Here is a 24,330-nt window from a genome sequence, read left to right on the forward strand (position 1 = left end):
GATAAACTTTAAAATTCTTTTAGTATATAAACATTATTTATTTTATTTGATCAAATGTTTTGCTAGCATAAAATGTTTGATTCTCTTAGCATTTGTAAAAAAACGTCAGCTGTACTTTTGACTTTTTATTATCCTAAGTGATTGTAATCCTGCCCCAGAATGAAGAACAAAAAAGGAATTATCCGTAATTTAAGGTCCATCATGTTTTTGTTAGAGGTTCAAGAAACGGAATTGAAAAGCAACGGTAAAGTTATAAGAAGACCTTCTTATCTCATGCGTACTTTATGAGTTTATTGAAAATAAGATATCATGTGATTTGTTTTATTCTTAACTACAAACCAAAATAGAAATAATTTGGGAGATTAGTATTTTGGATTATCTTTTTCTCATGTATGCCATTTTAATAAGTAAGAATTCCCTGTAGTTGTGTTGTTGATACGTTGATTGCTTTGAGTTTTAAGAAGTGACGTTTGTAACAAAAGCTACTTACAGGCTTACAGGTAATATCTCAGTAAGCACACCCATTAGGGGATTATTTATGATTTAGTATGTTTCCTTTTCTTTTTTTAAAGAAAATGTGGTCTTTACTCCTGACAGCCACTTTTGGCTGTGTTATGTCTTTATTGCAGCTCAAGGGCTCTCTGTTGTGGCGCACAGGCTTTCCAGTATTAAACTTTATTTTCTTAAGTTAGGTCATTGAGACCGGATTTCAGTTATACAGTTTATTTGCTTGTTTTTTTCAGTTCTGTTTGTGATTTAATGGACACGTTATCATTCTTTGCAGGGCACATTCACTGAAATCCCAGCTAGCAATATTAGAAGGGTTATTGCCAAGAGATTAACTGAATCTAAAAGTACTATACCTCATGCATATGCTACTACTGATTGTGACCTTGGAGCTGTCCTAAAAGCTAGACAAAATCTGGTCAGAGGTTAGTAAAACTGAGTTTATTTAATGTCATACACATGCGAAACTGTTATGATATCCTTTGTTTATAAAATGTACATTGTGTATCTTCTTAGTTCAGTTTCATCATCTGGGCATATTTTAGTATTAGAAAAGAATTCTCTTTTCCTATAAGAAATAAATGGATTCCATAGTATTGAATACATCATACTTATTGGAACGATATCTGAAGAAGCAATTCTTAACATTTTAGAACATAAAAATATCCAAAACTGATTAAGAATATTTTAAAGATATCTTAAGATATCACTCTTCTTTATACATTTTAATTTTTAGTTCATATTTAAAATGTACTTTCATGATATTAAATTTGTATTGTTCCTCTCCCCAGTCAACTAAAACTAAAGTTGCTGAGAGACATAAACTTTTTAGTATAAACTGATGTTATTTTCTGTGTTTTTGATAGCAGTCATTCTCATGGGTGTATCTCCTTCATTTTTGAAAGATATTTTTGCTGGGTGTAGAATTTTAAGTAAACAGGTATGGTTTTTTTTTTTTATTTTTTTTTTTCAGTAATTTTAAAGGTATCATCCCATTATCTTCTGACCTACAGAATATTGGCTGCCATTCTTTTTCTTTGTTCTCCTATGATGTTTTAGCAGCATGACTGTTTCGTGCTTAAAGCTTTTTATTTCCCTTTTTGTTTTTTGACCTATTGCATTTATCCTGTCTGGGTTTCTCTTAGCTTATCTGTTTTGTGATTTGTGTATTTAATTAATTTGAAAACTTCTAGATACAGTTATTTGTAACTATATCTTCTGCTTCATATTTTTTTCTCCTGTGAGCTCTAATTATAAATATTAGACATAATTCTAAAGCTTAGATATAACCTCCATTCCTTAATGGGCTCAAGAAAGTTATGATTTTGTAGTTGATCTTGCTTTTCCTCTCACCCTATTCAGATGGGCACAGCTTTCTCTTATGGCTGTCTACATCCTAAATGAAAGCAGGCCTGGTAAATCAGTTTAGCTATAGGCTTTCAAACCTGACAGATTCTAACAGTCCACGGAACCAAATGGAAAGCTATTTTAGACAGCGTGATCAATAGTCAGAAAGTTAACCCTGGAAGCTCCCCTTGGTCTCAAATTAAACTTGCTTAGTTTTGTATGACATAGAGGTTATTGTGGCAATAATTTTCCTAGTTCCTTCCTCTCATGAGACAAGAAGCAGTACTATTTCAGTGAAGGTATGGATTCATATAGCATCTGCATTGCCCAGATTTGGTTTATCCTTTCAATTAGGAATTTTCTGTTGAGTCTTCAAAGAGCCCACATGATCCATGCATCTCCACTCCTCTTTCTTATATGAGGTTATAATCTATAACATTCTGTAAGCATGTTTCACACTGTTTTGTAACAATATGCAAATGAGAGTGTTTGATATTCCCTCACAGTGTATGTCCTACTCAGTTCAGTTCAGTTGCTCAGTAGGATCTGACTCTTTGCGACCCTGTGGACTGTAGCACGTCAGGTCTCCCTGTCCATCACCAGCTCCTGGAGTTTACTCAAACTCATGTTCATTGAGTTGGTGATGCCATCCAACCATCTCATCCTTTGTCTTCCTCTTCTCCTGCCTTCAGTCTTTCCCAGCATCAGGGTCTTTTCGAATGCGTCAGTTCTTCACATCAGGTGGCCAAAGTATTGGAATTTCAGCATCAGTCCTTCCAGTGAATATTCAGGACTGATTTCCTTTAGGATGGACCGGTTCTATCTCCTTGCAGTCCAAGGGACTCTCAAGAGTCTTTTCCAACACCGCAGTTCAAAAGCATCAATTCTTTGGCACTCAGCTTTCTTTATAGTCCAACTCTCACATCCATACATGATTACTGGAAAAACCATAGCTTTGACTAGACGGACGTTTATTGGCAAAGTAATGTCTCTGCTTTTTAATATGCTGTTTAGGTTGGTCATAGCTTTTCTTCCAAGAAGCAAATGTCTCAATTTCATGGCTACAGTCACCATCTGCAGTGATTTTGAAGCCCCCCAAAATGAAGTCTCTCACTGTTTCCATTTTTTCCCTGTCTATTTGCCATGAAGTGATGGGACCAGATGCCATGATCTTAAACTTTCTGAATGTTGAGTTTTAAGCCAACTTTTTCACTCTCCTCTTTCACTTTCATCAAGAGGCTCTTTAGTTCTTCACTTTCTGCCCTAAGGGTGGTATCATCTGCATATCTGAGGTTATTGATGTTTCTCCCAGCAATCTTGATTCCACTTTGTGTCAAACGTCCAGATTTTCATTTGATGTACTCTGCAAACAAGTTAAATAAGCAGGGTGACAGTATACAGCCTTGATATACTCCTTTCCCAATTTGTAACCCGTCTGTTCCATGTCCAGTTCTAACTGTTGTTTCTTGACCTGCATACAGATTTCTCAAGAGGCAGATCAGGTGGTGTGGTATTCCCATCTCTTTAAGAATTTTCCACAGTTATGTCCTACTCTGTTCTTAATAAAATGTTAGCAATGGTATCCTTTCTATATGTTTGAAAGGAATTTGGGGAAAACATCTTCTTTCCACATACTAGATTAGGGATGCCTATCAGAAATATAAATGAAAATGTCATGTGAGAAAATGTGTGTTTGAGATGAAACTCGAGATACAGAAGGATTTAAGATAAAATTTGAAGGAATCATTGTCATATAAATGGTGTCTGACTGAAAGAGAGTGAGCAGATTGTGGAATAAAACCAGGAGAGTCTAACACAAATAGCAGAAAGAGAATGTGTTTCAAGATGAAAAAAGTGGTCAAATATAGGAGTATGATGAGGGTGGGAAATCAGGTAAGGACTGCCCACTAGGGCCCTAGATTTGGAAATCATCAGCTGGTAGGTGATTTGGGAAGTCTTCACTGGGGACACCTATGGATAGTAGGTAAAGTGAGAAGGATGCTGAGATACTTGAGCAATAAGCACAGTGAATTGATAAAAGTCTCTCAGCACTTTTATATCTTTTATATCCATTTATTTTTCTGCTCCTAAAAGAGTTTTAAACAAAGATGTCTGTAGTTCTGGAAATCTGAACTAAAAGAGCTGTGTATTAGAAAAGCAGCTGACAGTTACTATGACAGTTTGGCAGTACTTCGGTTTATGGTAATACATTTAATCCCTTTCTGAAATCTTAGCATGCCTTTGGAATGAACTGTTGTTCGTGTAAAATTCCATGATACTGTAGTAACTGGATTTGTGTATCCTCCACATACCATGACTAGATATTGATCTTAAAGTCTTTTTTCTAGAAGCCCATGCAATAAAGAATCAAATATAGTTTCCATTTTCCAACACTTTCATATGCACTGGTAAAGCAGAGGTATAAACCCAATGCCTTTGTTATGATCAGCCCTTTGGAAAGGGAGGGGACCCCAGCTTTATCTTAAAATCATTATGTATACTGGAAGAACATTGGTTTAATTGAATTCACCATAAAACTAGTGAGAGACCTCGTATCATTCATTACATTAGGATCCATGCCAACATTGCTTCATCTTTGGCATTTACTATATCCTGTTTGGCTGAGTTAAAAACCAGCTCTTATTTAATGTAGTAATTTTAAATGTTTTTCATTGCATGCCTTGTCGGTAAAAAGAAATTTCTGAAAATCCCCCCCCGCCCCGCCCCTGTGTGTGTGTATATATGTATACATATATTATATATATATATATATATATATATATATATGTGCTTATTTTTTTAAGGTGATTGTTCTAATATAATCAGTGTATTATAAAGAGTACACAGGATATGGACTTGAAAAGGATTTGGAAGAAAATGAATCGTCTTGTAAACTTCCTGACTGTACATGCTGTGGACGGACAGACCATTTGTTATTTTAGAGACACAGGACTTGGTTCTTTTTTTTTCTGATTATGGTTGTCATGTATCTTTCAAGTACTTGTGTATGATATCTGAGCAATTTAAAAGAATTGTAATCAGGACTGGGAGTAAACATTTACATTCGTGGTTAATATTATTTGTCCAAAACCTCATATAATGCAAATTTTTCTACTCAAGGAAATCTTATGACTAAGCAGACAAAGACCTGTAATATATATTTTTTTACCATTGTTTGTCAGTACAGTTCATAGTTTAAGTTTGAAATCATAATTGTTCATTTTAAAGTTTTATTTTGAATATTAACCATCACATGCTTATTTTTCTTTCAGATGACATTAAAGTATCAGTAAACGATTTTATCATCAAGGCAGCAGCTGTTACACTTAAAGTAAGTAGTAAAGCCCAGATAATTTTGGCTTCTAAAGTAGTCTCTAATATTTTGGGCCAGACATTCTTCATTTGTGAGGATTTGTTTTGATTTATTTTCTTCTTTCATTTCGTTATTATCTATGAAGAATTTAAAATCCTCTGGAGGTTGGGGCTTTATTATTTGGACATAGTGGCATCGTTGTGTAAAAGAGTTGAGCCTTGAAAGATGAAGAAGTGAAATGAGTAGTTGAACAGTGATGAAATGGAAATCAGTGTAGCAGAACTATGAGAAACCTAAGTGGAAATTCATCTTAAGAGAGTGGTCAGGAGTAAAATTAGAGAGATGGGGTGGAAGCAGATTGTGGATTGCTGTGCTTATATGACATGCTGGGAAGCTTGGATGTAACTTGGCAGAAAGCGATGAATTTTTTGTAAAGAAATTAGCAGTTGCTTTCCATTTTTCAGCATCATTTTCTCTTGTGATAGTTCACAGCATTATCAACACACACTGTTTCCAGGCATTTGGTAATTTCTTCCATTTTTTCATCCTCAGTGTAGTTGTATGTATATTAAATATGTACATGCTCATATGTAGTATATGTTGCTGTTTTAGTTGCTAAGTCATGTCTGGCTCTTTGTGACCCAATGGATTGTAGCCTGCCAGACTCCTCTGTCCATGGGATTTCCCAGGCAAGAGTACTGGAGTGGGTTGCCACATTACCATTTCCTTCTCCAGGGGATCTTCCCGACCCAGGGATCAAACCCATGTCTCCTGCATGAGCAAGCAGATTCCTTACCACTGAGCCACCAGCGAAGCCCCATATGTAGTATATAGCATATGTTAATGAAGCCTAGGAAATCTCTCTTAAATAAGGAAGTCACTTATTAAGGGTCTAATATCTCCCAGGGCTACTCTAAGAAGTCAGGTTCCCTTATACCGCAGGAATAATGTGGTTGAATGTCACTACCCCTCTACCCTCTTCTCTTCTTCTCAAAGTCATGTCAGTCATCATATGAGGCAGGAAGGCTCACAAACATTAAATACTCCCTAGCAGTTAGGTGTGGAGAAGGCAGTGGCACCACACTCCAGTACTCTTGCCTGGAAAATCCCATGGACAGAGGAGTCTGGTAGGCTGCAGTCCATGGGGTTGCGAAGAGTCGGACACGACTGAGCGACTTCACTTTGACTTTTCACTTTCATGCATTGGAGAAGGAAATGGCAACCCACTCCAGTATTCTTGCCTAGAGAATCCCAGGGATGGGGGAGCCTGGGGGGCTGCCATCTATGAGGTCACACAGAGTCGGACATGACTGAAGCGACTTAGCAGCAGCAGCAGCAGCAGCAATTAGGTTTAAGAAAAAAAGGCTTTTTCTTAACCATGATATAAAGAGATCAAAACATGTATGTATCATCAGAATTTCCTTAACCTTGCTTCAAAAAAGATAGTGTGTTTATTCTTCCCAAACATAAAAGTTATTTAATATAGGGGTACAACCCACTTTCTTCAAATCAAATTTGTATTTCTTTCCTTCAGTCTAGCTATATTCACTTTTAAAAATGCATGACATAAATTATTTTTCTCTAATAACCTTAGTCTAAAGCTCCTTCTTTAATAGCATGTTTTTTTCTACTTATGCTTTCTAGCAAATGCCTAGTGTTAATGCAAGCTGGGATGGAGAGGGTGCAAAGCAGCTGCCCTGTGTTGACATTTCAGTGGCTGTGGCGACAGACAGAGGTCTCATTACACCAGTCATAAAAGATGCTGCTGCTAAGGGTCTACAGGAGATTGCTGACTCTGTAAAGGTAGGTCTTAAGCAATACTATACTTGCAAAATGATCCAGTCACACTGTGAGATAGATGTGTGTGTGTGAGAAAGAGAGATTTTTGTTATTTTGAAATGATTATCGATGATGTAGACATGTTTTTAAGTTTTGATCCAAATACAACCCATTTTAAGATTATTTTGCATTCAAACATTCAGAAATAACATGCATATTTAGGGCCAGCTGCATTCAAGCTACAGATGACTGCTTTATTTCCCAAAGTCCATAATTTGACCCTAAATATAATATTTTAGATAGATTTTAAAGTTAAAGCTGAAACTATATTTTTATTCAAGTGCTCACTTTTCACAGGAGTTTATTCTTAAAAGTTTATTCATTTCCTCTCTAGGGTTGAGACCACTGAAAGTACTTAGTATTCCAGAAGCAAAATTTTTGTTTTTTTCCCCTGGGCGCTAATATGGAAGAATCAGCTCTCACCAAAATTACTGCATTGAATAGGCAAGGAACATACACAGTAGGTCAGCTTTGACAGCCTTGATTAATTTCCAAGGGTAGTTTTTCACAGAAGTATCCAGGTCTTGAAGTGTTACCTTTGAAAATTTCAGATTCATTTAGATAAGTGATTCTTTTTCCGTTTAACAAGGACCTGAGATATATGTGTGTGTGTGTGTGTGTGTGTGTGTGTGTGTGTGTGTGTGTGTATAACAAGTTATAAGGGGGATTAAAAAGTAGAATATAAGACTTCTTTATGGAGCTGTATAAATTTGTAGACCTACTTACCCCAGATAAATAAATGAATGGAAAGTGTAAGTTGCTCAGTCATGTCCTACTCTTTGCAACGTCCATGGAATTCTCTAGGCCAGAATACTAGAGTGGGTAGCCTTTCCCTTATCCAGAGGATCTTCCCAACCTAAGGATGGAACCCAGGTCTCCTGCACTGCAGACAGGTTCTTTACCAGCTGAGCCACCAGAGAAGCCCAAGAATACTGGAGTGGGTAGCCTGTCCCTTCTCTAGCAGATCTCCCCAACCCAGGACTTGAACGATGCTCTGCTGCATTGCAGGCAGATTCTTGACCAGCTGAGCTACCAGTGAAGCCCCAGTGAATGGAAGGTAATCTAATTTAAAATGCATAGTCTTGGATCTTAGAGTTAAATATAATTAAAGGTGACCTTAGTGGAATTTGCGTACTTAGATCTTTGTTCCCTCCTCTTTGGAAAGATTTGCAGAGTGTTTTTATATTTAAAAAAGGAACATTTTTAAAATTGAAGGGTGGTATTCAAAAGTTAAAGTAATAAAAGTTGGATTACTTAGATGCTGCACACCTTTTTTTCATGAACAGTTTTCAGCAGCAGTGAAATACATGTAATTTTAGTGTTTTTGTGACATTCCTATGAGATTGAACAGTAGAATTAGAATTTCCTTTAACTATAGAGTTAAAAATTAACTGTTATGGGGAGATTTCTTTGATTCTAACCAGTTTATCAATTTTAGTCCTATAATATGATTCTTAAAGCAGCTATGTTAGCATTCGCTGTTCATTGCATACTAAAAGAAACTAAGTTGAGGTGGTTAGGAAGCAGTGTCACCTGCCTGCCAGCAGTGGGAAGGGCCCTCCCAGCCCTTGGGAATGTCCCAGGGCCTCTGTTGGTCCTTGAGCATTTCCTGTAACTCCTAGCAGCTCCTGGGTCTGTTTGCTCTGGCTATTTGTCTGAGCTTCCCATTCTGCCTGCCTCTCTCCCACTTCAAGGTCGGTGATTAACACTCCACTAGGGCTGCCGTCTATGGGGTCGCACAGAGTCGGACACGACTGAAGCGACTTAGCAGCAGTAGCAGCAGGGCTTCCCTCATAGCTCAGTTGGTAAAGAATCCGCCTGCAGTGCAGGAGACCCCGGTTTGATTCCTGGGTTGGGAATATCCCCTGGAGAAGGGATAGGCTACCCACTCCAGTATTCTGGCCTGGAGAATTCCATGGATTGTATAGTCCGTGGGGTCTCTAAGAGTTGGACACAACTGAGCGACTTTCACTTCCTTATCTTATAATGTACCAGACAGTAGGCTAAGCGCTTCACTCAATCTTAATAGCTTTATATCATAGTTGGAACCTTAACTTCAAATTGAAGAAACTGAGATTTAGCACTTTTAAGAAATTTGCCCACAGTGTTGCATCTAGAAAGCACTAGAAGTTGTTTAAACCCAGGCATTTCTCAGTTCAAATGCCACTTTCTTAGGCCTTCTGTGGCTTCCATAGCTAAAGTAGGTTCCTGAATAAACAATTACCCTGTTTATTGTCTTCGTATGGTTTATAAGTCTTTGAATTTACCTTGTTTATTTATTTGTCGACCCCTCTATGTTCCTGACACTCTGATGTTGACTGTCTTGTTCATTGCCATATATCTAATTCTGGATGGTACTTAGAAGATAATAGTTGCTCAGTTGAATAGTTGAATTTATATATTCAACTAGTTGAATTTATTTAAATTAAACTGTTTCAAATAGTTGAATTTATTTAAAAGAAAGGTTTCAATAAAAATTATTCTGTTGGAAGTAGTTTTTCAAGGAATTTATTAGACTGTGAATATCTATCCATGGACTCCAAGTTAAGAACGCCTCCTCTGAGTACTTCTTGACGCTTAAGAATCACAAGGTTGTCAGTGTGTGGGACTAAAGGCATGCCTCAGCAAAGTTCAGGTTTATATTTCCTAAATAAAGTAATACAGTAACAAGTTTAAACTCCATGCTATTCTTCATTAATTACAGTAGTTTTAAGAGACCAAAGCAAAGTTTACCTCATTCAGTTCAGTTCAGTCGCTCAGTTGTGTCCGACTCTTTGCAACCCCATGAATCGCAGCACGCCAGGCCTCCCTGTCCATCACAGACTCCTGGAGTTCACTCAGACTCACATCCATCGAGTCCGTGATGCCATCCAACCATCTCATCCTCTGTCATCCCCTTCTCCTCCTGCCCCCAATCCCTCCCAGCATCAGGGTCTTTTCCAATGAGTCAACTCTTCGCATGAGGTGGCCAAAGTACTGGAGTTTCAGCTTTACCATCATTCCTTGCAAAGAAATCCCAGGGTTGATCTCCTTTAGAATGGATCTCCTTGCAGTCCAAGGGACTCTCAAGAGTCTTCTCCAACACCACAGTTCAAAAGCATCAATTCTTCGGCACTGAGCCTTCTTCACAGTGCAACTCTCACATCCATACATGACTACTGGAAAAACCATAGCCTTGACTAGACGGACCTTAGTCGGCAAAGTAATGTCTCTGCTTTTGAATATACTATCTAGGTTGGTCCTAACTTTTCTTCCAAGGAGTAAGGGTCTTTTAATTTCATGGCTGCAGTCACCATCTGCAGTGATTTTGGAGCCCGAAAAAAAAAAGTTTGACACTGTTTCCACTGTTTCCCCATCTATTTCCCATGAAGTGATGGAACCGGATGCCATGATCTTCATTTTCTGAATGTTGAGCTTTAAGCCAACTTTTTCGCTCTCCTCTTTGACTTTCATCAAGAGGCATTTTAGTTCCTCTTCACTTTCTGCCATAAGGGTGATGTCATCTGCATATCTGACAGATGATATGATATTGATATTTCTCCCAGTTATTGATATTTCTCCCGGCAATCTTGATTCCAGCTTGTGTTTCTTCCAGTCCAGCATTTCTCATTAGTAGCCAATAAATTTTTTGAATGAATTAGTAAGGCATGTGATATATTTTGGGCTTCCCTGGTTGCTTAGCAGTAAAGAATCCACCTGCAATGCAGGAGACACGGTTTCGATCCCTGAGTTGGGAAGATTCTCTGAAGGAGGGCATGGCAACCCACTCCAGTATTCTTGCCAGGAGAATCCGCATGGACAGAGGAGCCTGGTGGGCTACGATCCATAGGGTCACAAAGAATCAGACATGAATGAAATGAATTAGCATGCACACACGAGGTAATTTTAGAAATAGTTGCTAGTTAGCTTGTATTATGTCCTGTCAACTGGATGGTTCAGGGAACACGTGCTTTGATTTTTAAGTTCACATTACCAGGAAATACCAATGAGGATTAGTTACTTTTAGAACCAGTGATACTCATCAGAATCTATCCTTATTCCATGCTCTCTTGAGTTCGTTGACATGAATATCCTACTGATACGTTTTGGGTTTATAGAGATTTTTTAAAAGTACATTATGTATGCTTGCAGTCTGTTTTATTTTTTTTTAATAATAAATGTTTTTTATTTCTTTTAGCCTGGTAACTTATCAGGATGTGTTGTGATCATCTGCCTTTAGAGAAAAGCTTTTAAAGTTCATATGATATATGCTTGTTGTTCAGATCATGTGAAGTTATATTGCTTAAGGCAGGAAAAAAATGCATTTGCCGCTTGTTCTATTTGTGATATTCCAAGTACAAGTCTAAATACATCTCTTAATTTTCGTTCCGGATCTATATAGTTTTGTAAGTGACTGTGTACTAATAACATAAACCTGTAATTTCTATATAGTTTTGTAAGTGACTGTGTACTAATAACATAAACCTGTAATTGATGCGTTTGGCAGTAAGTCACAATGATGTGTTGAGATCATTTTTAGGTTTTTACAGAATGTTTTATTTTTCAAAAATTGAATCATCTATGATTTAAAATTAAATAGCGATCAGTGGTAATTGTAAATGTATCTTTGTTATCTATATAATACATCATATTGAATAAGCCCTAGATTTGTATCATCAACCCAATGACAATAGCTTCATTTATCCCTGCTCTCTAAAATAATTCTTTATTATTCACATGTAATGATTCAGTCTCTGTCCCCTTGCTTTTGAAGCATTGAAAAATAAAAACTAAGAGAAGTATGGTTAATTGCAAGTACAAGTAGAGAATAATTCAACTGCTTTTGACTTTCAGAGTATTATCTGTCTTTCCCTCTGTACGTTTTTAGACCTCAACTTTAGGGTGACATGAAATGACTGCATTTCTACATCCCTTGTAGCAGTGTAGACTAGGTCATTCAGGAAATGCTTTAGCTATAGGATCAAAAACAACAACAAAAAGTCCATTTTCTAGGGCTTTGTAATTCCACTTCTGAGAAATCATGTGAAATAATTCAAAAGAAACAAATTAACCAAATTACACCACTAGGAAAATGACTGAATTGTGGCAGATGTGATCTTTAGAATGTTAAACAGACATTTAAAAAATCAGTTATAAAGAATGACAACACTGAAGCTGCTTGTAATATTGTGAAGTAAATATAAAATTCTGGGTCTCTTTAAACAACTATTTGAAATTAGTTTGTTATGGGTAAAAGAGAAGCAAATGCCGAAAGATGAAAGTTGATGTGCTGGTTGTGAGACTGTTGCCACTGAATAATTTATTTAAAAGGTACTAAATTAACAGAAAGAGCTCTTCTCATACTTTGTCTTGCAAGAAAAAAAGTCCATAGGCAAAGCAGAAAATTGCCTTGTATATATAAAGAATACTCAAACATTCTGCATAGTATACAAGATAATTCCAATATTTGAACAGTTTTTAAAGGGAAATGATTTTTCTAGAGTTTTGATTCACAGATTTATAGCTTCTTGGATTAACTGTGCTCTAACTTACTCATTTTTAAGTGTGTTAGAGAAAATTATATATATATAATTTTAAAATGTATATGTACATGCATATGTATGTATACTCTCTTATAAAGTCAAGGCCTATCAAAGATGAGAGTGTACCCTATAAAAATATTTAAAGTGACAAAATCAGCTATATAATGTAGTGTTGGTTATCATGCTCTGCTTATATTTTTCTCAGGCTCTATCAAAGAAAGCCAGAGATGGAAAATTGTTACCTGAAGAATACCAAGGAGGATCTTTTAGGTAAAATTTAAACTCTTAATTATTGGTAGCATGAAACAGACATAAGATTTATAAAGTACTTGTCAACCTGTTTTATTTTCTGAAACTTTTTTTAAAAATTTAAGCTAAATATACTTTAGACAAGAGAATATGTGAAAATGTTCTTCAGACTAGTTAGGCTTTCGTATTAGAGCTAGTAGAAAGCCATTAGGGTTAGCTGGTTAGCCCATTCAGATGTTCATAGAATGACATTCAGGTTCTGACATATAGTAAGTAGGTTTATAAACCTCAACTATTTTTTTTTCTACTTGTGATTTATTTTAAGGTTCCTTGGGGTTAGGTCCCTTGGGGTAAAATATTAACACTCTGACTCTTGAGTTATCATCAGGTCTATTCTTGTTTAAGTGTAATAACTTACATACAGTAAAGTACACTGAATGTAGCTGGAATGTTTTACAAAGTGAAGAAATCTGTGTAACCGACCAAAGCAAGATTATGAACGTTACCTCCATGTCATAAGCTTCCCTTTATCTCTCCTAATTCTGACCCCCTAGAGGGTAACCACAATTCTGAAAGTTATTACCAACATTTTTGTTTTGCCAGTGTTGATCTTTATATAAATACATATTCTTCAGTGTCTGACTTCTTTCATTCAGCATTAATGTCTGTGAGATGAGCTATGTTGTGTGAAAGTCATTTGCTCATTCTTGCACTGTGGCATTGTGTAGTATTCTGCATAAATATGCTAGTGTCCATTTCACTGTTGCTGGGCATTTGTGTTGTTCACAGTTTCGTGCTCTTACAAATGCTGATGCCATGAACATTCTTGTCGGTGTCTTATGGTGACTATATGTATGTATTTTTTTTTGTATAAACCTGAAAGTAGAATTGCTGGGTTTATGTCTTAAGTAGATTCTGCCAGATAGCTTTTCAAAATGGTTCTACCATTTTTTGCTTCCATTAACAGTGTATGAGAATTTCTGTTGCTTCATATTCTTGTTAACTCGGTATTGTTAGGTTTTAGTCAGTCTTGGGGTTGTAGCCCACCAGGCTCCTCTGTCCAAGGGATTCTCCAGGCAAGAATACTGGAGTGGGTTGCCATTCCCTCCTCCAGGGAATCTTCCTGACCCAGGGATCGAACCTGTGTCTCATACATCTCCTGCTTTACCACTGATACCACCTGGGAAGCCCAAGGGAAATGAAAATTAATGATGTTGAATACTGTCTTCATTTATCTGTCAGCCATTTGGGTATCTGGTTACTTATCAAATAAAACACCTGCTAAAGTTTGTGTCTATTTTTTAAAATGTGTTATAGGAGTTTCTTTTTCCTGATACACAGACTTTTTAGGATACATATTATTTCAAATACCTTTCCCACTTTGTACCTTGCCTTTGAAACTTGCCTGATGGTGTTTTTTAATGAACAGAAGTTCTGAGTTAATAAAATCCTATTTACCAGTATTTTTCTTTGTTGTTAGTACTCTTTTTTTTTTAAAGGTCAAAGTTCTCTTTTTTTCCCCATGTGGATAATTAATTGACTAAATGTCAGTTATTGAAACCATTACTACTCTATAGCATTGAGAAGGTAACCATGTTTGGTTCTTTTCTGTATTCTCTCTCCTTTTCAGTTGGTCTGTTTGTCCTTTGCTTGCTTAATGCAAGCTAATTGTAATTTTTGATCTGTGACAGTGAAAGTCTTCCAGTTTTGTTCACCATCAAGATTGTCTTTCCTGGCTTTGTATTTCCAAATAAAATTTTAAATCAGCTTGTCTTTTTTCATACACACATGCAGTGACCTTGCTAGGATTTTTGTTGGGATTGCATTGAATTGTTTGATCGATTTAAGTTTAAGGAGAATTGACATCCTTATAGCACTGAGTCTTCTAGTGAATGAACATGGTATATACCAGTGTTTACTTAGTTATTTGATTTCTTTCAGCTGTATTTTGTAATTTTTTGTTTACGGATCAGATATATGTTTATTAGATTTAGATTTTTTTATACTATTATAAATGGCATTGTATTAATTTTTTCTAATGAAAGCAACCTGTATATAGATACAGATTTTTACATTGATTTATCTAGTGGTTTAGCTAAATTCACTTACCTTACTCGTTTATCTGTGGATGCTTAGATTTTCTTTGTACACAGTCAGTTCATCTTCAAACAAGGTTTTATTTCTTTTTTCTAACCCTTATACTCTTCTAGTTCTTTTTTTCTTTCTATTTTTCTTGCCATATTTCTCTGCCTGGGGCTTACAGTTCAGTGCTGAGTATCTGTTTATATTAGATACAGTATTTCTGTGTTGTTACTTGCTTTCTTTTTGATACTATAGTAAATGGTATTCTTTGGTCTTTGAGTAACTGGGCACAGTTTTTCAGTAAAGTAAAAATGTATGACTCAGGGAAAGGGTTCTTTGGTTAAAGACATACCACGTTCAGAGCTTTTTGTTTTCCCCTAGTATTTCCAACTTGGGGATGTTTGGCATCGATGAATTTACTGCCGTGATCAACCCTCCTCAGGCCTGCATTTTGGCGGTAGGGAGATTCCGACCTGTGCTGAAGCTCACTCAAGATGAAGAGGGGAATGCCCAGCTGCAGCAGCGTCAGCTCATAACGGTCACCATGTCCAGTGACAGCCGGGTGGTAGACGATGAACTGGCCACCAGGTTTCTGGAAAGTTTTAAAGCAAACCTGGAGAATCCTCTCCGACTTGCCTGATCCTCAAAGATAAGAAGTTGGTCTTTGGCTTAGTTAATTGTATTGCTGTTACTGAGAAACATACACTATAGGAAAACAATTAGGTATTTAAGTATGGAGTGGGTGAAATGTGTATTTATTTAAGATGAAAGAGTTTGACCTGCGTTGTCTTCATTTTCATTTGGGTTTGATGTTATGGAAGTAAATAATAAACTGTAGCTAAAAGAAGAGTGAGAACATTTGGTTAGTCAGATGCATCCTTAGTTTAACCACTGGTGCTGTACTAAAGGGATGTTAAGCTAGATGTGAATTAAATTAGATGTTTGGCTCAGTGGAGCATTTTAGGATATTTGAGGATGTATGATAAACTGTAAAATCAAAAAATTTTAGAACTCTACTTGTGTTGGAATTAGAAGTGGTCTTCAAAGAGATACCCATTATTGTATCAGTGGGACCTCAGTTTTACAAGCACTGCTCTAGACATACTTGAACAATTTAATATGTACAGAAGTTTATTCTGGATACTAGTAAATAAATAAGAATCACACTGCATTAGGGGTTGTGGCAACATTATTGAATTTTTTATGTATATAAAGCCATATGTTTTAAAGTGGTTTTTAGCAGTCTTATTTTACACTTCCATGACACTGTGAACTTAAAGAAGAAGAATTTTTTAAAAAATTAATGATGAAAAAAGAGACCAAAATATTTGTTTTGATAATGAATTATAGTTAAAATATCTAAAACTTCAGAAATAAACTGCTCGCTTACCTTCATACTGAGTTGGAATATATTAAATCATGTAATTTCCTGCCAAACATTTTAATTTAGTGTCATTTGAATACAATGTGTTGTTAATACATTTTAATCAAGTTTATATTGTGCAATAAACTATAAGAAAATATAAACATTTCTATTGTATTTTAAACATTAGGGCACAGAAGTTTAGTACCTTGAAATAGATTAGTAATTTCCCTGGAACAGCTTCAGTGAGATCCTACAGAAGGAGAGAATAAATTTAAAATTACAGTTAACCCGTGAACAACTCAGGTGGATAATGGTGGCCCGTGTAGTTGAAAATCTGTGTTTAAGTTTACAGTCGATCCTCATATCCCTGGTTCTGCATCCGGGAAGTCAACCAAATGGGGATTGGGTTATAGTAGGTACTTACTGAAAAAATTCCATGTGTTAAGTGGACGTGCACAGTTCAAACTCATGTTGTTCTGGGGTCACCTGTAATATGACATTAGGAAAATAATGGATGTGGAATGTAAAACTTCAGAAAGAGGAGAAGAGAAAACCTGTCAAGCAGGTGAGAACTATCCTTTTTATTCCATTGGTAATATGAAAGTTTGACTACTTCTTGTAAAGGTTAGAACTTCTTTTAACAACTCTGCTACACTTGACAGACTAACTAAACCTGGAATTGGATGGATTTAATTTACCAGTGACTCCCAGTTACTTGTGGTATAAGTTGTATGTTATGACGTGATGAACTACTTATGCTATAACAAAAGAGCTTTCTAAAATAATTAGAGCCCCAATGTATCAATTGCTAAGATGCTTAATCCACTTACTCAGCCATTCTTTAAAAATAGTCTTCAAAACTTTTGTCATATTAACAGTTATACTAAAAATTGTAAGCAAATGCTATTTTCAAAATAACTTTCATAAGTCACATTATTTTCAGTTCATTTTAACTGAAAAAAATTTTTTTTCTTCTAATTTTTATGTCTGAAGAATAGAGCATGAGGCAGCCATAAGTGACCCTTGGCCTAGAGTTTTGCTTTGCCAATGGACTAACACTCTTCTGTAGTCATGCCTGATCAGTAGCCACTACACTGATCAGTAGTCACATCTGTTTCCTGGTAGATGAAGTGGGTGATACTTGGCCCCGCCTGCCTTTCAGAGCTGTCCTGCCTTCCACAGGAGAGATGCTCCATAAATTCAAGACATTTTAATTCTTTATGGACATCACAGCCAAACTTTTCCTATAATCAGTTGCTTCTCATGGCTTGAGTTCTCAGCTGTTGGTATAGATGCTCATTCATTCTGACTAACAGTGTTTTCTCTAATATATCTATACTGCCTTGGTTTATGGAAGGGTCAGAGAAATAACACTGATTTGAGAAAGAGGTGTGGTGTCCTTACAGAGAAAGCGATGGCACCCTACTCCAGTACTCTTGCCTGGAAAATCCCATGGACAGAGGAGTCTGGTAGGCTGCAGTCCACGGGGTCGCTAAGAGTCGGACACGACTGAGTGGCTTCACTTTCACTTTTCACTTTCATGCATTGGAGAAGGAAATGGCAACCCACTCCAGTGTTCCTACCTGGAGAATCCCAGGGATGGGGGAGCCTGGTGGGCTGCCGTCTGTGGGGTCGCACAGAGTTGGACAGGACTGAGGTGACGCAGCAGCAGCAGCAGCAGCAGCAGCAGCAGCGTGGTGTCCTTAATTGGGATGGTTACAGAGAATGAACTGAGTGCTATAGGAGCAGGCTATTTTAAATTTATTTATAGTACTGACAGGATGTGAAAATGAAACTTTATACATGTTTTGTTTTGTTTTCCTTTCTAATTTAAATAAGGGTAATGACCAAAATGTTGAGAAGACTGGTAAAGGGAAAGGCAACACATATTCCAGTTAACACTTGGGCATGAAAATATCAGTGAATATTAGAATAGATAAGTCAAAATGGCCCTGCTTCTCCCTGACTGCAACTTGTACTTAGCATTTTCAGGCACAGTGTGCTCACTGACTGTTTTCTGGCAGATTAAAATCTTTAGTATGCTGCTAGCCAGACTCTTTTGAAACATTGCTAAGAAATTGATATGTACTGGTCTGAGTGTACATATCAAATGGAACTTCTGCTTTTAGATTTTTTTTTTTCCTTTTGGCATTTTGGACTTAATTTCACAGTAAATTGTAAAGGCCAGATATTTGGGCATTATGCTAAAAGTAAAACTAGTTTCCTAACCGTTATTCAAAGATAGGTGGTGCTGTGAGTTAATATACTGAGAGTATGGGAGAAAAATAAAAATAATAATTCTTAGTTTTCAAGGAAAATGTATCCTCGTTACACATTGCATCATGGTCAAGTGAAGTGATGAGATAAAAGAATGAAGTGTGTTGCAGGTAAGAATTAACCATTATTTTAAATGTGACGCGGAAACTTGTTGACTTTTGGAAAAGGAAGTAACAGTGTAGAATCACTTTCAAGTTAATTTGGCCACAATATATAAGATCCATTGATTAGATTCTCTGCCAGGTCAGGGGCTTTAATGAACGGAGAACTCAAGAATATTTGACGTGTTCATTTGCGGTGGGATGTTATGAATATTTCCTAAAGGAAATCAACCCTGAATATTCATTGTAAGAGCTGATGCTAAAGCTCCAATACTTTGGCCACCTGATACAAGAGCCAACTCATTGGAAAAGACCCTGGTGCTAGGAAGAATTGAGGGCGAGAGGAGAAGGGGCTGACAGGATGAGATAGTTGGATGGCATCACTGACTCAATGGACATGAGTTTGAGCAAGCTCAAACTCAGGGAAGCCTGATGTGCTGCAATCCATGGGGTCACAAAGTTGAACATGACTTAGTGACTAAACAATAACAGCATTATGAATATGTGGGGTAGGTGTGTGCTGTCAGGTAATGCAGTAACAGTGATGCAGTTTCCCAGTCCAAAACAGAACCTTCCATGGCCCTCATCACCAGTGAACAAATGGTTAAGATTCTGATAAGTTACATACAGCAAATGCTATATTTCAGGAAACATTTTGACTTTATAAATGGGAAATGCAGCAATCTTCTATTAAAATCATTTAAAATACTTTTGTGGATTTTTAAAATTGTTTTCTAGCATTTGTATTGATCTCAAGAGAAAGAGACTGCTGGGTTTTAAGGATTTGTGGTTTGGCTACTTGTAATATTGAAGACACTGTTTCATTGAAATTTAAGGTATAAAGATGTATTTTGAAAAACCATTAGCCTCTATTAGTAGCAGTCTTTGACTTCTTTGATCATATAAAATTTACTTTGACATTTTATCACTTAGCAGTCTTTTTTAATTTATTTGTCAGCACCAGTGTTAGCTGCAGTGCATGGGCTCTTTGGTCTTCATTGCAGCAGGCAGTATCTAGTCGCAGCATGCGAACTCTGTAATTGTGGCATGTAGAATCTAGTTCCCTGACCAGGGTTTGAACCCTGAACTGGGAGCTTGAAGTTTTAGCCACTGGACAACCGGGGAAGTTCCTTACCTATATTTTTTGCAACAAATCCAGGCAGCCTTTTCCTTCCTAGCAAAGTGTTAATAGCTACTTTTTAAACCTCTAATATAACATATGTATGGTATATACAGTTAAGAGAAACTCGGACTTTTTCATTAAAAGTTGAGAAACTATTAGCAAAATCATTGCTTATTCCTGATTTTTACCTAGAGTAATTTATTTTTTCTGAGATTTCTTAGTTTATGAAATTATTACTCCTATAATTTAAAAAAATGGGTCTTTAAAAGACAAGGCGATTGTGGTCATATTAAGTTATATTAGTCATAGCACTTTATAAAGCATAAAGTATTATATAAATATGTTAACTTTTTAATCCCATGAATTACACTTGTTCTACTGGCATTATAGCTATAAGGTGTGTGAGTGTGCTTAGTTGCTCAGTCGTGTTGGACTCTTTGTGACCCCGTGGACTGTAGCCCATCAGGCTCCTCTGTCCATGGGGATTCTCCAGGCAAGAATACTGCAGTGGGTTGCCATTTCCTTCTCCAGGGAATCTTCCCAACCCAGGGATCCAACCCAGGTCTCCCACATTGCAGGCGGATTCTTTACCGTTGGAGACACCAGGGAAGGTGGTACTTAATAAATTACCATCCTTCTCGGCGGAGCTACTGGTCTTTAGTACATCATCTCCCACATTTGCATCCTTAAATCAAAAATTATTTTAAGCCTAGTTTTCAACTTTATCTGTAAATTACTGTGCTGTTGGTAAAAAACCTCATTTCTGTGCCTCAGAATTCTCTTACCTATAAAGTGAAGAAATAAGAGGGAAATGAATCACATTTATGGTTATTTATCTTCTTTAATCTTCTCAGTTTTATGAGGTAGGTATATGCTACTTTATGACCATCATTGCAAGGCAGACTAGGGAAACAAACTCAGGGATTACGTGAGTGGCACACAGCTCAGAAGTGCCACAACTGGGATTTGAACCTAGGTCTTTGCAGTGCCAAAATTCAAGCTCCCCATACTGCAGTATATAACCTTCTAGGTTGTATTATTTCAGCTGGGATAGTTCTGTATTCAGATACCATTTTACATTTGCAGCAGTTGTTTTCCAGCAGACAGCAAAATTATAGGAGCAGGTAAAAATCAAGTTTTACTTTTCCAGTTTGGTATTTCTAATGCTAAATATCAAGTTAGTTCGTTCTTTCAATGTATTAATTCAAAGTGAATGTTAGCAAAGTTGAGGCCAGCTCTCTTCATCTTCCAGCACCATGTAGCTCTTCCCATGTTGCAGAGCTCTCACGGTTAACTAGGTTTCATTACTTATTAAATAACATACTATTTGTGGGTATTTCATTTTGACACCAAAGTTAAATTATTATCTATTATTGATGAATTAGCAAGAATATACTTTATCTCAACTGTTACTTAAATACTAATCAAAATAAGAGTTCCAAGGTTTTCTCTTTATATGGATGCTAAGATTTATAAATGTAGCTGCTCTTGAGAGCAAACTGTTAAATTTTTTCAATTTTAGTCATTTTTTTTTTTAGAGAAAACTTGGAGTCATTATTCCTTTCAGCTGAGAGTATATGAGCCTATGAATGGGGCAAAACTGAAAACTTAGTATTTAGTGTGTACAGGTCTTTTGTGTATTTTCTTGTATCATTTGAGAAATTCTCTACAGGACTTTTATTTTCTAGGCGAAGTGAAATGAACTGAAAGTCTCTCAGTAGTGTCTGACTCTTTGTGACTCCATGGATAATACAGTCCATGGTATTCTCCAGGCCAGAATACTGGAGTGCGTAGCTGTTCCCTTCTCCAGGGGATCTTCCCAACTCAGGGATCGAACCCAGCTCTCCTGCATTGCAGGCAGATTCTTTACCAGCGGAGCCACAGGGGAAGCCCATTTTCTAGGTAGATACTCCAATATAATTTTCTAATTACCTAGTTAATTTCATTCCCACTAAGATAAGATCTTTTCTTCAAACTATACATATGCTCACCCTGAGCTATTGTAATAGCTAGCTTATTGTGTTTCAGTCGTTGGTCTCAGTTTTTAAATGTAAATATTGTTAACTCAAGTTTCATCACAATCTCATAAAGTCAATATGCATATTATCAGCATTTCACTAAAGACATGTTGAGTAACTTCAGTGACAGGATTCAAGACAGGCAGCTTGGTCCCAGAGCCTCGTAAGAGACTCCTCTTTCAAAAAATATCAATTTAGTAGTAAATCCTGGAGGTTAGCTCCTTAAAGACTTATGAGTTGGGGAAATGCCTGTTAGCGTAGTGAAAACGAACTTCTCGGTAGCACCTGCTACAGCACTGTAGAAGTAAGAATATTACAAAAATAAATCTGTAGCTAAAGCCACAGCAATCTTACTGTCCTCTGGATTTTAACAGTAATGAATGATATATTCCTTTAACCTTCTGATTCATGAGTGGTGCTAGATGGATTAATAATTAAGGGTTCACCAGAAAAACACCTCGGGTTCTTAATTAGAGGGCAACTTATTAGCTGAGGACCAAAAAAAATTCTTTAGTTTTGCTATGAGCTAACAAGCTATGGAAAAAGAAATGTCTAATAATTTTTTTAACTTAATAAATGTCTTTGTGGTTGAAAGTACATGTTCTTTCTGTGCAGATACCAGAGGCTGGTACATAGAAATATGCTTGATTTTCCCCGGCTTGTTTTGCAAGTGTATCTTGAATGTGTTTTTCCTTGAAGTGTGTCTCCTCTCCACCCTTCATCCTTATCATCACCAATGCAGTTATTAATTTGTAAAATATAACACAAGGCTCATATCTTGTAGGGTCTCAGGCTGATTGAGTTTCTCCCGCTCGTCATCCCTCACCATCCCTCAGTGTGTCAGTCTGACCTTTACCTACCAAACACATTCCTGTTTTAAGGACCTGGGGAATCTTGTTGGAGCAGTTCTGTACCTAGGTTTCAAGAACATACCGATTAAATAAAAGTATTACCATTTGTCAGGACTAGGCCATAATATTGTGTTTTCTCTAAGATGTTCTGAGGCCAGTTTCCCTTTGTGATGGTAGCATTGACTCATCTTTTATTAGAGGTCAGAAAGATCTTTTTGTGCTTTTATATTTTCAATATCATAAGACATTCAAAAGCAGTTTACCTGAAGACCCCTTATCTGCATCAGTTGTGTTTTTTTCATAATTGAAAAACTGCACTTTAATTGGATGACTCTAGCAGAAATTTCTGCAACCTGGTACTCATAAAAATAACAGATATTTGGTGGACTTTTGCTTCTCTGTATTTAAAGAAGAATTAAGAAATTAGGTGGATAAGATTGTGACAGATGGAAAAATACTCGTGTGTTGAATAGATTCATGGACTAGGACACACAAGCAGCTTGGACAAGCAGAAATCTGATTTGATTAGGGACACATTTTGTTGAAAGAAAGCTTTAAATTTCATTGCAGTTTCCCCCAGCACTGAAGGAAACTTCTTAGTGGTGAGTGTTAGCTATTGGCATTGGCCTGAAGTTTCAAAACAATAAGATTACCAAGCAACGGAATTTTTAAAATGTCTGTACATCTTTCTGATGCATGAGTGCTGCATGCTAAGTCGCTTTAGTCATGTACGACTCTTTGTGACCCCATGGGCTGTAACCCTCCAGTTACAATCCTCTGTTCATGGGGATTCTCCAAGCAAGAATACTGGAGTAGGCTGCCACTCCCTACTCCAGGGGATCTTCCCGACCCAGGGGTGGAACCCCACATCTCTTTTGTCTCCTGCATTAGCAGGCAGGTTCTTTACCACTAGTGGCAGCTTGGTTTGATAATTGCATTTTATTTCACCTTTAGAAAGATATGTTTAAACCATAAGCAGTGACAAATGTGTGAGAAGTCTTGATATTTGTGTACACTTTGCTTGATGAAAGGTACCCGATGTGTTCCAAATTTGACAAAAAGATCAAACTCCTGGTTTACTACTTCGACGCCTCTACCCACCTGTCCTCTGCTCCCAAGGAGACATTAATGTGGATTCAAGGGGAAGGACGTTTGTTAGGCCGTGGTGTCCAGACTGCCTGCCATCAGTTAGAATTCTCCCTTGTTTTTCCACATGGCAGGTGTGGTCAGGTCAGCCTAAAGCTGTCCCTGCTTGGAAGACAGCCTCCTTAGGAAGGGCCGAATTAGGCAGATTCAGTTAGTTATTGGGTTTGCATCTTCGGGAAAATCTCTTTTCCTTTTGACTTGTGTTCTGGTACAATTCACTGTGTACTTCTTGACTGGGGAATGGTAAACTGAAGGGCTGAGATAAGGGCATGGACCTATAGGATAGAAGGCACAGAAGCCGTTCAACCTGTTTTTGTTCTCGGCTTAGGCCACAGTGTCCTGGTAAATATTTGAACATCCAGCTCTCTGGAAAACATGTATATACATATATAATCAAAAGTGAGTCTATTAGAAATTTTACTGATACATAAAAGATAATATAAACAATTTGCAAATTTAATAGAATATACAGTGTCATTAAATACAAATGCAGTTCAGTTCGGTTGCTCAGTCGTGTCCGACTCTTTGCAAATGCAGCATGGAATGCAGCATGTCAGGCCTCCCTGTCCATCACCAACTCGCCTGTCCA

At 36.9% G+C, this 24,330-nt stretch overlaps 1 protein-coding gene across 2 annotated transcripts in view; it reads left to right on the forward strand.

The window, feature by feature from the left end:
- PDHX (pyruvate dehydrogenase complex component X) overlaps nucleotides 1-16,350 on the forward strand; it is an 80,415-nt gene extending 64,065 nt beyond the window's left edge. Inside the window, exons 7-11 of one of the 2 annotated variants that reach the window (XM_068988749.1) lie at nucleotides 785-932; nucleotides 5,127-5,185; nucleotides 6,812-6,970; nucleotides 12,734-12,798; nucleotides 15,241-16,350. In XM_068988749.1, coding sequence (XP_068844850.1) covers nucleotides 785-932; nucleotides 5,127-5,185; nucleotides 6,812-6,970; nucleotides 12,734-12,798; nucleotides 15,241-15,499 — 690 coding nt within the window. In that variant the 3' untranslated portion in view covers nucleotides 15,500-16,350. The remainder of the gene's footprint in view (nucleotides 1-784; nucleotides 933-5,126; nucleotides 5,186-6,811; nucleotides 6,971-12,733; nucleotides 12,799-15,240) is intronic. The other variant, XM_068988750.1, reaches the window with a different exon arrangement.
- Nucleotides 16,351-24,330: the final 7,980 nt, after the last annotated feature.

Source organism: Capricornis sumatraensis, chromosome 16 (assembly GCF_032405125.1).
Source record: "Capricornis sumatraensis isolate serow.1 chromosome 16, serow.2, whole genome shotgun sequence".
In the NCBI taxonomy this organism is placed as follows: domain Eukaryota; kingdom Metazoa; phylum Chordata; class Mammalia; order Artiodactyla; family Bovidae; genus Capricornis; species Capricornis sumatraensis.